Source organism: Corvus cornix, chromosome 5, assembly GCF_000738735.6.
Source record: "Corvus cornix cornix isolate S_Up_H32 chromosome 5, ASM73873v5, whole genome shotgun sequence".
NCBI classification, from domain to species: Eukaryota; Metazoa; Chordata; class Aves; order Passeriformes; family Corvidae; genus Corvus; species Corvus cornix.
Genome location: NC_046335.1, coordinates 30,018,015 through 30,032,837, shown reverse-complemented (window position 1 = coordinate 30,032,837; position 14,823 = coordinate 30,018,015). Strand labels below are relative to the sequence as shown.

General features: G+C 38.4%; 1 protein-coding gene across 11 annotated transcripts in view; it reads left to right on the top strand.

Moving 5' to 3' along the window:
- Positions 1 to 5,148: 5,148 nt before the first annotated feature.
- Positions 5,149 to 14,823, top strand: part of DPH6 (diphthamine biosynthesis 6) — a 228,043-nt gene continuing 218,368 nt past the window's right edge. For all 11 annotated transcript variants that reach the window (XR_005601936.1, XR_005601937.1, XR_005601935.1 and 8 more), the window contains exons 1-3: positions 5,149 to 5,298; positions 9,722 to 9,816; positions 12,091 to 12,284. Coding sequence is in view for 7 of the 11 variants with exons in the window: in XM_039552116.1 (XP_039408050.1) it covers positions 5,276 to 5,298; positions 9,722 to 9,816; positions 12,091 to 12,284 (312 nt within the window). In the remaining 4 variants the exon portion in view is untranslated. The remainder of the gene's footprint in view (positions 5,299 to 9,721; positions 9,817 to 12,090; positions 12,285 to 14,823) is intronic.

The following is a 14,823-nucleotide window of genomic DNA, read 5'->3' as shown; positions in this document are numbered from 1 at the left end:
GAAATATCTCATTTAGATGACAGGGTCTTGGTTTTGAATCTTGTACATGTACTTCTTTACAATGAACTCATCTTTGATTTACATTTTTTTCAATGCATCATTAGATTAGCTTGTACATTTGTTCATATTTAAAATTTACACAAAAAATTAAAATCTTTATTTCTAAAACTCCCATTTTTTTAATAAGTGAGAAAAAGTGAGGAGAATATAAAAGTGCTTTAAACCTGTAAATCTAACATCCCCACTTAACGTTTTAATTTCAATCGAAATAGATATATGTAGAACAGAAGCTCCTTTATTACTACAGGCTTTCTGGTGACCTGGAGATGATCAGACATTTTTTTTTTTTTTGAAAGTATTTAAAGACTTCACATGGAGAAAAATACATTTAAATCCCATGGATTAAGCTGAACAGAAAAAAGGTAAATTAATTATTTTGGTAGTCACACTCAACAGTTTCTCTTGGTGGTAATTAATGTTAGTGCTAATAGTTTACTAATAGAGTAAAATACTAATTAGTTTACTAATAGAGTAAAAAATTGGAGCACTGCAAACTCATCTAGTCAAGTGAAAAAACTGTTCATATGTCAGTGAATATTAATTTAGCTTGCAACTAGTGCCTGATGGAAACACTGGTCATTTTGACAGAGGCATGACCTTATAAGGTTAATGTTATACTTTTGACTCTCTGAAGAATGGTAGATTGGTCAACGAAGTTCATCAAAAGCTTAGAAAAACTGATATCATATAAGGACAATTACCTATTAGTCAAGAACCTATACAATGCTACCTTAGGCTAAATTCTGTTTGTGTCATGGTGGTTAATGAATACCGGTCTGAGAGTCCTAAAAAGTTCTATACAAAGGACAAAATAGAGTTGCTGAATTTCATAGTTCTGCAGACAGAATTCAAATCACCTATGAAAATGACAAGCCTTGTCTTACCAGAACTAAGAACGATAGGATTAGCTGTATATATATTTAGTAGTGTTTATATGGAGCACTTAAGAGCAAGGAGACAATAGGCCAAGTAAGTCATTTTTCACATACAGCGCTGATCACCAGGGCCATGTCTGTGTGAATGGCTGGAGATCAACCTTAAGTCAATGTATGCGTATTTTTGTCTAAAAAGAGATGATCAGTGTGACAAGGTGCTCAAGCTAATCTTAACAGCTTGCTTTATTTAGGGCATCATGCACTGTTAACATGGTTATGCAGCATTCAGAGCAATACACTTTATATCTGTTGAGCTGTAGAAATGTAGACAGTAGGACCTGGGGTCCTTGTACATCTGAATGGGAAGAGATGCTGCCTAAGAGATTTCTTTTATTCAGATTTTAGTAGTATGTCAATTCATCTCATGCCGCCAAACTAGAATTTTTTTCTCAAAATATAATGCTAGTTTATCTCACAGAGAAATTGAAACTATCCTGCTTACTGTGAAGTAAGTGAAAATTCAGGGAAGCTGTCAATGACAGGCAGCTAAGGGAACTCTGCTGCCAGTTTCTTAGTTAAAAGTCCGATACATTCTCCTGTAAAATCTCAAACCATTTTTCTGTCTTACATAGGCAGCTTTAGGTATTAAGAGCAGCAAAAATTCTGCCACCTGTTAAATGAGGAAAACACCTCTGACTGTAGGGGAGTCAGAGCAGGACACCGTAATAAGGGGCAATAGTGGCATACTGCCAGCTACATCCCTGAAAACTCTTACATTCCCATTCTGGACCTGGTAAGCAAAGGAGGAGATGATTTTCAAAATCTTTGTTTCAAAATGGAAATATTCTTCTAACGTTATATCTGCTTTATATATGCAGTATTCTGTTACTGGTGATTATAATAGGAAATCTTTTAATTAAGAACTTCATTAGTTCACCTTTAACTGCCAATCACCAGATAATTGGCCCTTTGCTAAGAGGCACTGCAGCTCAGGTATGCTAAAATGTCTGTTTCTCAGAATAACTTACTGAAAGTAAGTTATTTTTGGAACTCATTTATAAGAGAACTTAATTAACTATTCCACATCATTAGGGATACTGCATTGCTTTTTTCAATCCTCTGACAGGTTCCTCCAGTTATACTAATTCATTATCATTATTTTCAACTTTCTAGGCAGAAAAGGGTGAAAAAGAAACACTGAGCTATTGCAGGCCTTCTGTACAAACTAGCCAGTACTCCCCCAAGATGAAAGGCAGCTTTGGTGGATTTTACTGTTTGAGCTGCTGTGGCAGTATGGCAGAATGTCTTGGGGCAAGCAGCTTGAGAGATGGTGCACTGTCTTTTGTCCACTGTCATATAGCAGAACTTTTCAAGAGGAGTGACACTACACCAGAGCTATTCCATTAGGTGAATGAGAGCGGAAAGATTTTCTCATAACATATATTCCACATAATTTGAGAACAGCATCCTTTTGGCTAAAATGCAAATTTTTTTTGAAGCACCACTTTATTAATTCAATTTTTATATACTTTGCATATTCTGGGACCCAAATGCCACTTTTTTTTATTTGTGCAAATAACTACTGATGTCCTCATCAAATGGAAGCAAAATTTCCAAAAGTGGAAATTTGGATTTTTTGGAAGCTGTAAAACTGAATGCAATAGAAACATCCGCTCAAAACCCAGCCACATTGTATCAACAATAGATTAATAATAACAGACCTTTTCAAAAATGCAGGACTTCAGAATTACTTTTTTTGCAGATCTTCTAGCAACGCTACTTAGAAAAGATGTTTACAAGTCTTTGAATATTTGTTCTAAAGCTGTCCAATTACAGCTACAGATTATATGGCCTCTCCATTTCACAAAGCAGTACAATAATTTATGTACACGATTTTTACTTTCAATGTATCATTGCTAAGTATTGCAAATAAGCCTCTTCTAAGTGTTTGCAACAACTACCTGAATTATTGGTTTTGTGATAATAAAAAAATAAGCATGTATCATTCAAACCCAGAAAATATAGAGGTGATGTATCACAGAATTACCTTCCTCTTTTTTTATTTTCCGGGCAATAAATCAAATAACTTTGTTGTGCCTTTTTTTACAGTTCCTCGGAGGTCTGGTTATTTTCTACTAGTTCATGTACTATGCAGTATTGGTTCATTCATTTTAGTAATCTCTGCTAAAATCTCTCTTCTAGATCAAAACAGGTCTGCATTACCTTTCTGAGCTAAAAAGAGAAGTCTCAACCCCTAAAAAAATTCCTGCAGTTTCATCAGAATTTCACATCTAAGACACCCTCTTTTAGATCACCTAGGATGCTTTGAAGAACAGAAAAAGCTTTCAAAGATTTATTCATTATATGATCATCAATAAACTAGTAGGAAACTTTAGTGCCCTGTAAGCAATTCCAAGGCAAGTCAAATATTGTCTCATGATGACGGCTGTGACAGTCTAAGCATGAACTGAAGATTTTTTTTTTATGTGTGTTTTTTACAATTATTCTAATGCAGAAAAATCTATGTTATGTTTACTACCTCTCCACAACTACATAGCATATAAGTTTTATATCAATTGTTATTTCTTAAGTTTTCAAAAGTGTATTTAGGAAGACATCATCATCTTCATATCTGCCCATAATTATCTACTCCTATTATAGTGATTTACTGTACAAATCATGTGCTGACTAAAATAATCTAAAAAAAAAAAAAAGTGGTTTTTCAAGCTGTTTCATAAGCTGTATATATGTAAAAAAAACTTATATACTTGTCTCACTACACATTTATTTTGGTACATTTATCACTTTAACAAAATGTTTTTTAGAATATTTTCTTCCATCTTATCTTTTCCTGGGAACTTCATACTCAACAACCTATGTGCAAGGAACTAATATAAAACCCGAGTGATACAGATTGTTATACAGTATTGTATAATATCATGTTACAGGGGACTGGTAAACTAGCACTCACAGCGCATAAAGCATTTATCCCAGGATTGAGGAACAGAGCCTTTTGTGCTATCTGCAGCGTTTGCTGCAACTAAATTTAACAGGAACCATGAACGGGCATTTGTAGTCACTGCAGGTGGCAGGCTGGCACCGCAGGGAGCGGGGCAGCCCCGAGGCTCACCCTGAGGCACTGCGCTGGTACCACTCACCCTGCACGACGGGCTCCAGCCAGGGTACGCAAACTGCGCTCCAGTGGCTTCTTGTCCCATTTCAATCTCCCAGGCCTTTGAAAGCAAAGCCTGGAGAGTGGCGGGCCCTTAGACTGATGCTCAAAACCCTGCCACAATACCACCAGCAATGTCTTCATCTGGTGGTATAGGACTCCTACAATTAGTCTAGCAATAAAGTTTATTCCGCAGAACTAACCCACACGTTTCTTCTGTGACATGGGAGAAATAAACTTGTGTGTCAGGTGTCAAAAGACTGGACACCTGGGTAAGCTTCTGACTCAGCCTGCAAACCTCCAGAGGCGTCTGTCATGTGCCCCATGGCGGGATTGCTCAGAAAACTGGCCCAAAAGAGGGATCAGATGACGAGATCAGATTTTCGGTCTGCAGCAGCTGAACCCGAGGGTACAGATGGACATTTTGTGCTCGCCTGCGAGCAGAGAGCCCTTCGGCAAGGCAGCCAGGTCAGCTCGGCTGCTCCTCCCTCCTCGCCGCCGCGATCGCTGGCCCGCGGTGACTTCTGAAGCCCCGCGGCACCTCCTGCCCTCGCTACGGGCCCTGCCGGTCCCCCTGCCCCGGGCCGCGATGGAGTTGCGACTACACCCTGCAGTCCCCCCGGCGGGCACCCCATGGGGAGGGGGCGGCCTCTCTCGGTCGGCCCTGTTCCCTAGGAAGCAGTCGCTTGGAGCAGGTCCGGGGCTCTTCGCTGAAGGCCAGATGGCAACAGGCAAACAAGGGGAAGCGGCAGGAGCGCCGGGCGATGCCCTCAAACGGCCAGCGTGGGCCTGCCGGCGTAGCCGCCCTGCCCTCCATAGGCGCCCGGCGCTCTGCCTCCGCGGCCGCACCCTTCTCCCGCCCACCCCCGGGCCGCGCCCGGGCTCTGCCGACCCAAGCCGACGCGCAGCATCGCGGCGGCGGCAGCGCACCTCTCCGGGCACGGGCCGCCGGCGGCTCGCCGAGCCTCGGTCTGTGCAGGCAGTCTGCCGGCCTGCCCCGGGAGGAGGGCCCGCCGAGGGGAGGCGGCCAAGCGGTAGCGGTAGCAACGGAGGAGCCGGCGGCGTGCGCAGCCCCGGGTGGCTGTGGCGACCAGGCTCCTTCCCCGCTGCGCTTGCCGGCTGTCGCCCACCTCCCTGTCAGTGTAACCGCTCCCGGCCTGCGAGCAACATGAGAGTAGTGGCATTGATCAGGTAACGCGCTGATGGAGCGCCAATGTGAGGGAGCGAGGGGCGTCTCGCAGGCGGAGAGAGGGCGCGGGGAGAAGCCCTGCCCGCCCGGGGGTCGCGCTCCACCCAGCGCCGCCCGGGAGACCCGCCCGGCCCTTTCCGCCCGGCCTTCCCGCCCATGCGTTTCCTGCTGCCCCCCTTCCCCTGCCCTGGCGACTTTTTCCCAGCCGTCTGTCGCTTGTGCTCGTGGTCCCTGGTCTGGCCGTCTCCCAGTGCTGCGGCGGGACGGTCCCTGCCTGCGAGCAGGGTGAGGCTGGGACAGTTTCCCTTTCGGTTGTCCCGCGTTCCCGAAGAGTTTATGAACAACCGGTGTCTTTTAAAAATGAAATAAAAAACCCCCAAACACAACCAGCCAGCCCTCCCCAACCAACACCTACAGTTATTTCCCCCAGTCGCTTGCTCTTCGTTATCCCGGTCTCTCGGGTTAGTCTGTCTGCAGCGCGGCGAGAGCCGGGGCCGCCGGCAGCGCCTTCGCCGGGGGCGCAGAACGTGGGCCGCATGTCCTGCTTTAAAAAGGTTGTGCTCATTTGCAGTTCAATATCCAGGTGCTTTTGCTTTCCAAGTATCTTAAGGTCTTTCAGGACAAATTTCCTGAACCCTTAACGATAGATTTTTGTAGTATGTTTTTTGCGAGAGATTGAATTTTGCTAGTTTTAAAATGATGAAACTACCTCGTTTAAATAGTTGGAGTTGGACACAGCCCTGCCTCTCAGAGGTTTCTGTTTGCCATCCTCCCCCCCACGCCCCAATGCCCTTTTGTAAGTTACTTTGTCAGTTTCTGCAGTTCTTGTAAATTTTTTGTTTGTTTTTTCAGAAACATTAACAGTTTCTAGTAAGGTCAGGCATGTGTTTTTCTTGAAGAAACAGTAGTTAATTTAAAAAGAACGAGCTAGGAAACCTCTAAATGGAAAAGAATTGTGCAGATGTGAGCTGTGTATTTTTACTTTTGGGTGCAGTAGCTATTTACCTGAGCCCAAATATTGAATGTATTAAATTCTTTCAGGGAATGTCTAATGTCAAACCTTTTTGAAATTGGAATTTGGCCACAACAATTGCAAATCATTCCAAACATCATGCAAAGAGGAGGAAATACAGGAAATGTTATCCGTTTCTCAAGATTTGCTTAAATATGGTGTAGGGAAATTCAGCTTAAATGCTTTTTTTCATTTTATATATAAGACTTTGTCTTTCAGGTTTATTTACTTTGATATTCTCTTAAGCAGAGGAATGTGTTAAAAGGCAGGATGGAATAAAATCCTATAAACAGGTTTCTAACACAATTGCTATTTTAATGGTCTATTTTACAAGGGTGGATTTAGTTTCAGTAATAGTTTTAAGAAGAGTTTTAAAGAGACATCAAAGTGTCTGAAGTCTTTGTAACAGATCTAACCAAAGATCAGAGGGGAAAAAAAGTATTTGAAAAGTGCTTCTTACTTTTGCAAAGGTCAGGATTATGTATGAAACTGCTTTAACCTGGTTTTTTTTTCCTTTTAGAATGTTTGCCACACTAAAAGTTGATAGTCTTGTTTTAAGGTGGTATTTATGGGGTAAACCCGGCATTGTGTTTTGTGCTAAATCATAGACATTTTAAAGCCAGTCTTCAACCTGAAATATGATGGTTTTCAACTCTTTAAAATTCTTCTAGATTTTTTTTTAACTGTAAATGGTTATACTTGTCTATAGAAAGTAATTTTGCTCAGAAGTCTTTTATAGGTTCATATCTTCATGATTATCCTGTTATTTTCTTCTGGTATTTTGTCTATAAGCCTGCTGTTAACATACTTGCAGCATTATCAAAAAAGAACCCCAACTGGCCTCACTTTGGAGCTTTCTGTAAAAAGGCCTTGTGTTTTTTTTTATGATGACAATTGAGGGGGATCCCCAGGCTATCACAGTACTTGCCTTCATCTGTCTTCTGTGGACTGTGCTGAGTCCACCTTCCTCCCATAGCATGGGCTGTCTGGTGTCATTTGTCTTAACCATATTGTGTCTTACAGTTAGTTTGGAACGTCATGTAGGTAGGCACCTTTTTGTTTGTTTCTTGGTACTGTTAGTTTTTAGGGCTATGGTAAATAATACTGAGACTAAATAACAATACAGTAGTATGTGATTCAGTAAGTACAAATTTCCACCTACTAACTGGTGGTCCAGTGTAGGCAGTATGGACATAATTGCATCTTGAAACATCTTTATGTATATATATGCACATAAATTAATTGAAAATATTTATTCTTGTGACATTTTAATTTTTGATTTTGATTTCTTAAAATATTGAAATGCTGTGAACAGCTTAGGCAATTATCTATTGTCATACAATTACTTTTCTGAAGTGGTGTTCATAGTTAAAATCAGAACTAGTGGGAGACTTTTATTTTTTAGCATAAAGTCATTCAGAAAGAAAAGAATATTTGTCTCATGACTGTTAAGCATGAAAGTTCACATTATGAAGTGAATAGATTTTCAAGCTAACAAGAATGGTATCCAAAATTAATGAATGTATGATTTTAAAATTTTTTTTGTATGTCTGTGTTATAGGTTAGAAGAAAGTTGCAGGTGTGCATGAGAAGGATGTTAGGTAGAGATGGAGCCTCAAAGTAGGAATCTATTATATTTATATTTACTTTTGTTTTAGCAGTGAAACAGAAGCAACTGCTTTACGAAAATCTGTTAAGTACAAAAGGATGCCATGTTATTTACACTATTTCTACTTTAGATTGTACTTACACAGCAAATTAAAGACAGCATACAGAATTTTAGCATGGATAAAAGCAGAAATTGAGAGGAATAGCTAAAGGGTTACATTCCTGTAAGGCGCTTCCGAGCTCTTGAGTAGAGGGCTAGATAAAAGGGGGATCTTAATGCTGGAAATTCAGAAGAAGTTTGTTTCAAAATTACAGAATCATTTAGGTTGGAAAAGACCTCCAAGATTATCAAGTCCAACATTTGAGCGATCACCACTTGTCAATCAGACCATAGCACCAAGTTCCATGTCCAGTCATTTCTTGCACATCTCCAGGGATGGTAACTGCACCACCTCCCTGGGCAGCCCATTCAAATGCTTGACAACCCTTCCCATGAAGGAATTCTTCCTGATGTCCAACTTGAACATCCCTGGTGCAGCTTGAGGCCATTTCCTCTTGTCCTTCTTCACTTGTTTTCAAGGGAGAAGAGGCCAACCCCCACCTTGCTACAACTCCTTTTCAGGTAGAAATAGTAATAGTGTGATCACAAGGAACACATTGATCTATTGTAGCAAGGACTGCTTGTACTATCTGTTCTCCTGTGCATGTCTCAGTGATTCTAAAACAAAATGCAGTTTTACAGAGCTTGTATAGATCTCTGTTGCAGTTCCTGACCTGGTTTTTGTGCCTTGGCATTTAAGGAAGCTGCACAGAATCTCCACCTGTAGTTGTACTTTGAAGGCCGTGAGTTTGAACGTGGATCTTTTAAGCATTTAAGCATTCTTTTAAGAATTCTTAGTTTTATTGTAGATGTGATGTTTCTTTTTCTCTTGATTAAAATCCATAGAAATACTTTTTCAGTTATGCCACGAGAACAGGATTTTTTCCTCACTGATAGTGGAAAAGGTTCTGGTAGATCTTGAATGAATGTCAAAATTAAATGTATCCTCTGTGTTGGAGTATCTTCTCTTGGCCTCAGACAAGAATATGGTTATTTTTGCTTTTATATATTTTTGCTAGCGGTAATCATTTTTACTTGCAGTTAAATGCATTAAAAAATTTATACATACAATGCAGTGTCAACTGAAGCTACTGCCTGTAATAATTAAAGTTTTTGAGAATGGGAAGTATGTTCAAAATGTTGAAAGTTTAAGCAAAGTATCCCATGAAGGAGAAATATTATTCCTTACATAAGGTCAATAAGGTTGGAGAAGACCTTTAAGATACTGAGTCCAGCCATTAACCTGACACTGCCAGTCCGCTACAAAAATGTGTCCCTAGGCAGCACCTCTACATGACAGATCTAATTTAAAAGGATTACTGATGCTGGCAACTTGCTGGAGCAGATTTTGGTTTTTTTATCCAAGTTAACTAGTAATGAATACAGAGTAATTTGTCTGGAGTGGAAGACAGTCTTTGAAGAGATTCCAGTGTCAGTGTGTCTTCTTCATGTAACCTCTCAGATGAATAGTAAGATACAAATATGTATGGGCTTTATGGTTACTGTATTCAGGCACTACACATATATAGTAAATGTATGGTGAAATCATTCTTTTTCTACCATTAATATTCTACAGCTGTTTTCACATTTCAAAACTTTATAACCAGCTCCAGTAACACTAATTTTTGAACAGTTAGGCGAAAGGTATAACGGAATAAAACTTTTATCTGTACTTTTAATTGCCACTATTTTCTTTTTCTTACAGTGGTGGGAAGGACAGTTGTTATAATATGATGCAGTGTGTTGCTGCTGGGCATCAGATTGTTGCTCTAGCCAATTTAAGACCTGCTGAAAATACAGGTATGAAAGCCACATATCTTACAGGAAATTTAAAAAAATATGTATTAGAAACAATGGAGACACAGCTGTGCCTGAATTAAGTTTGTTTATATGTTTTTATGTAGTTTTGCATATTGAAGGCCAATATGGAAACTTAGGTAGAAAAAAAGAAGATGCAATGGAAGGGTATTAAATGTATTTTTCCATAAAGGGGAAAAAAAGGCCCACAAGAATAGAAGATCAATAAAAGAAAGGCTTACACAATTTGAAAATGAGAATACAGACATCCTGGTGGTAAACAACAGGATTGTGTGAGTTCAGTAGCACAAATGCTAAAAGGTAATAGATGATGTCATCAACCAAAACTAGCAGTGTACTTCTAGAAATGCTTTAAACTGGTGCTAAACTAAATGCTGTAAACCATTCCAGCTGCCAAAAATGCACCATTGTGCTGCTGCTCATCCATTTTTATCTTTGTTTGTCTTTCTCCATTATTCTAACCCAGCATCTGTGAACTGAATTGAGGAACTGATGTGGGTTGGTATTGACCTTGATGCACATATTTTCCCTGCTTTTTTCCTTCCTTTTCGGTTGGACTGATTTTTTGGTCAGTTCCTCACAGGCTCCACCTTATTTCTGTGAAAAAGGATGGGGCAAACTCAGGTAGTCAGTGGTGAGGTGAGAGCGTGAGCTAAGTACTTGTACGCCGGAATAAAGCACAAATTGAAGTGAGACTTGAAAAGCAAGTGAGTTGTTTCCAGTTGGTAGGGGAGAATGTTAAAGTATGTTAAACTAGGTTCACTGTTCAGCATATGTTAAGCAATTAAATATGATATTTGGTAACTGCATAGTAGGAGGGTATGCAGAAAGGGAAGGAAAAAGGGAGCTGCCATCACAAATGAGTCATGGGCAGAACTGGCAAATGCTAGGACAGTATAGGAACAACTTCTTTTCTGGGTAGCTAGGACATAATAATCTCTAATCTTGTTGAAATATGTTGTCTTCAAACTAATTTATTCACATCAGAAATGTAGAAAGAATATTGTCATTAAAATCATAAAATGCTCTCTTTAAGTGTGTAGTTGGAAATTTTATAGAAAGTTAATTGAGGTGCTTCAGGCAATAGTGGATTCAATGCCATTTTTTTTTATTTTATCTTGTACTGCTGTTGCCTGGAGAGTCTCAATTAATAAAGAAACTGTGTATTCTAAGCAGAATATCAGTTAAAGACCTTGTCATTTTCATGTATGTTGAAATCACTGAATTTTCTTTTAAATCGACTCTTCTGGTCTAGGTTGGTTAGTTGTGGTTAGGGGTTTGGATTTGCCTCTTTTGTGCAGAACCAGGATCTGTTGTGTGGCATCAAAGGTGACATGACCTAATTCTTACATCACAAGTTAGTTACCTTGATCAATGTTACAGACCTTTTTCTTTTCAAGATGTGCTACATAGGTATACAGCAGAAATTTGTGGTGTCTCTATATAAATTCAGAGAAATACCAGTGTTACAAATTAGCATTAAAATAGTGAACTGTGTTAGCTTGTAATAAAGTGGAAATTTCACCAATAATGTTGTATTACTTTATCAATCCATTTGAAATATTATCTAAAAAAATTATATGTAAATGGTTTGTTGTATAGCTTGAGATGTGATTCTAATTCGTGATGTCTGCATTTTAGCTGTTTTTTCTTTATCTGCTAGCTACAAACTGCTTGTGAGAAAATTTGGTTCATTTTTTTCTCCTGGTTAGGGAAATAGCTTTTTGTTTATTAAAAAATGTCCAAACATTACAGTGGTCTACTTTTATTCTACCTAAGCGGAGATAGTCTCCTTTCATGATGACCATGATAACAATTCTAACAGTAAAGTTTTTGTAAATTTTGACAACCTATTCCTTATTCTCAGTGTTGCAGTGCATTATAAATTTCTTGCTCTGAGTATGTTGAAATACATCTGTGTTTGTGCCTCTGACCTGTGTTCCTATTAAAATTACCATATAAATAGGAGCAGAATTGGAACGATATGAGATTTTTTGGATGAAGCAGGAAGAAGAAAAGACACCACAATTTGCAAATAGGCAGCATGTTTGTGACAGATGTCTTCCTCTCCATACGTCTGTTGGGTGGAGAAATCTATTTTTTTTCTTTCCATGTTTATAGTGGTGTTGTCACCAAACATCTGTTTGTGAACTGAAAAATATTAACATTTAGATTTTCTCAGTGCTTTGTAGTATTGTGATTATCTGTAATTGTTGAAACAATGTACCTAATATGGTTATTTCTTAATTGTGGCAGGGCACACTGATGAATTGGACAGCTATATGTATCAGACAGTAGGACACCATGCCATTGACCTGTATGCTGATGCATTGGATTTGCCACTCTATCGTGGTTTTATAAAAGGTACCAGTGTAAATACTGGCAGAGTATATACTGCATGCCAGGAAGATGAGGTTGAAGACCTTTACCAGCTCATGAAACTTGTTAAGGTATGCTGATTGAATATAATTACATAGTTGGGGATAATTATATTGCTTAGCTCATTTAGGAATTTAAGTAAATGATCCACTTAGGTATTTAAGGAAAGCTTTAAGAAAGAAATGGAACACTTTTATTTCTATTCTTTTCTTCTTTCTTGCCCTGTAAATATATAGCATAACTTATATTCTTCTTCCCTGATGTAAATCACGCTTATTATCCTCATTTCAAGCCAAAACCTTTTTCCTATTTAATAAAAACACCTTGTGCTTGGCATGTACGACAAAAAATGTAATTGTGGCTATCATCTATAAATAGAATATTTAGGTTATTTTGCATTTGAAATAATGTATCGCTTGATTACTGTAATGAGAAATCTTTTGTATTTTGTGCATTTATCAATGTATGGAAAGTAATGTCTAGACATCTCTATCTGAGTACACTTATGATGTGTAAACCAGAATCTGTTATTTGTTTGTGTGTTCCAGATAATTTGCCAGGTATTACAGAATGTTTTACAACGATAGATTCTGGTAGCCCTGTGATTATATTCTAATATATGACAGAGTAGCAATAATGTATATCAATCAATCCTTTTTAGCTATAAAATCAGTTAAAGGGAGACGATGAGCCCACCTTCTAAATCACTTGAAATTTATTCTCTGTTCTTTTTCAAAATCTTTCATATAGTACTTTATTTTCTACCAATATTAAATCAGATCTCATTGAAAAAAATAGAAAACCTCCCGTTGGCTCTAGAGGTTTTTCACAATGTTTGAGTGATACGCTATGTTCATTCCAGCTAATTGTGTTGATTACTGCAGTGTACAGTACTAAAACCAGTACAATGTTCAGAAAATCGTAACTGTTATTTTAAAGAAAGTAAATATGTAATTTTATTGATCAAACTGGTATAGGCTACTTTCTGAAACTTCAGGTAAAGGTGTTTGTAGCCTTCAAGTCAGGTATTGAACATTTTCTAGTTTGCTTTCCTTCATTAAAATGAGAATTGAGATTCGTGAACCTAAATACTTCAGGCTCTATTTTGTATTCCGTTAAAAAAAAAAAAAATCAAATTGCAGATAAGACCTAAGAATGTGGTTTGAATGCAGTGTGCTTCCTGAACCATTTTGGAGTCAAATGTTGCATCTTCTAAACACTTCGGCAAGAAAATCCTGTTCTTATAAAGTAATCAAGATCATACACCTATGTTGGAGTATGAGACTACGGAACAGGAGAACAGTGCATGTAGGTGGCACAGCCTCGAGTTGTGCTGGGGAGGTTTACGTTGGGTATTAGGAAACGTTTCTTTGCTGAAAGGCTTATCAAGCTTTGGAACAGGCTGCTCAGGGAAATGGTTGAGTCACTGTCTCTGGAGGTATTTGAAAGTTGTGTAGACTGCGTGCCTAGGGTTTAGTGGTGGACTTGGCAGTATTAGGTTAATGGTTGGAATTGATGATTTCAAGGGTCTTTTGCAACCTAAATGATTCTATGATTATGCTCTAGAGTGCTTCACAGAGGTTTTAAATGGAATGTGCATATCCTGCAGTACAGGAATTGAAAGAAATATGATACAGCAGTTTTAAATTATTTTTGAACCATGATAGTATTAGAAATTAGAAGGACTGATATCTGCTGTCTCTTAAAGCTGCATACTAACAGCTTTCTGCTGCTGGGTAAGGTAATAAATTACTGATCAATTTAATTAAAAATGGGCAAATTAGTGGCAATTAAGATGATACTTCCTTTACGATTCTTGCTGTCTTTGGAGGAATGGATCCCTTACATAAATTAATGCTAGTGTTAAATCTTGACAGCTTCTGCTTTGGAAGTTTGTACATGGTAATTATAACTATAGCTGAAAGAGATGTTATCATGTTGTCTGGAACTAAATAACTATTTCTTTCCTGTATAGAAATATTAATTCCACTATATGATATCTTAAGACATAAATATTAACAATATACTGCCTTTATGTTAGACTTTGTACAACGATGTCTTTACAGTCAATCCTAGCTATGAAATTCTGATACAAAAATTTCAGTAAATGTCTTGTGTATTTTGATGAATAATTGCAAAATTATGAGGGGAAATAAACTACAGCAACTGTGGTATTTTAGTTTTAAGAAGAGAACTAACATTTTTCTTCTGTGTGTTAGCAGTAACTTTGAAAGCTTCCTGGTTTTATTTTTTCACATTTTTTAATAACTGCTGTTTAGTAGCTTTACTATTTAAGTCTTAATCACTGAGGATTTTTCTTTAGGAGCTTTTTTCCTCAGACGTTAATAGTTTTAAACAGAGAAGTCCATTTGCCTTCTCCTGAAGGGAGGGGATGAATTGTGTGGAAGCCTTGTCAAAACCATCTTTGAGTGATTGTAATTTTAAAACACTGGTCAAATAACATAGCTCTTTTTTTCTGTCAAATGGTTTGGGGCCAAGACTACAGGAAAGGTGTGTCCAAATCAAAATCACACGGTGTACCTTACTTTACCTTGTAAAAGAATGCTTCTATTGCAAGTGCTTATTTAGTAAAAAATTAAAACAAAATAC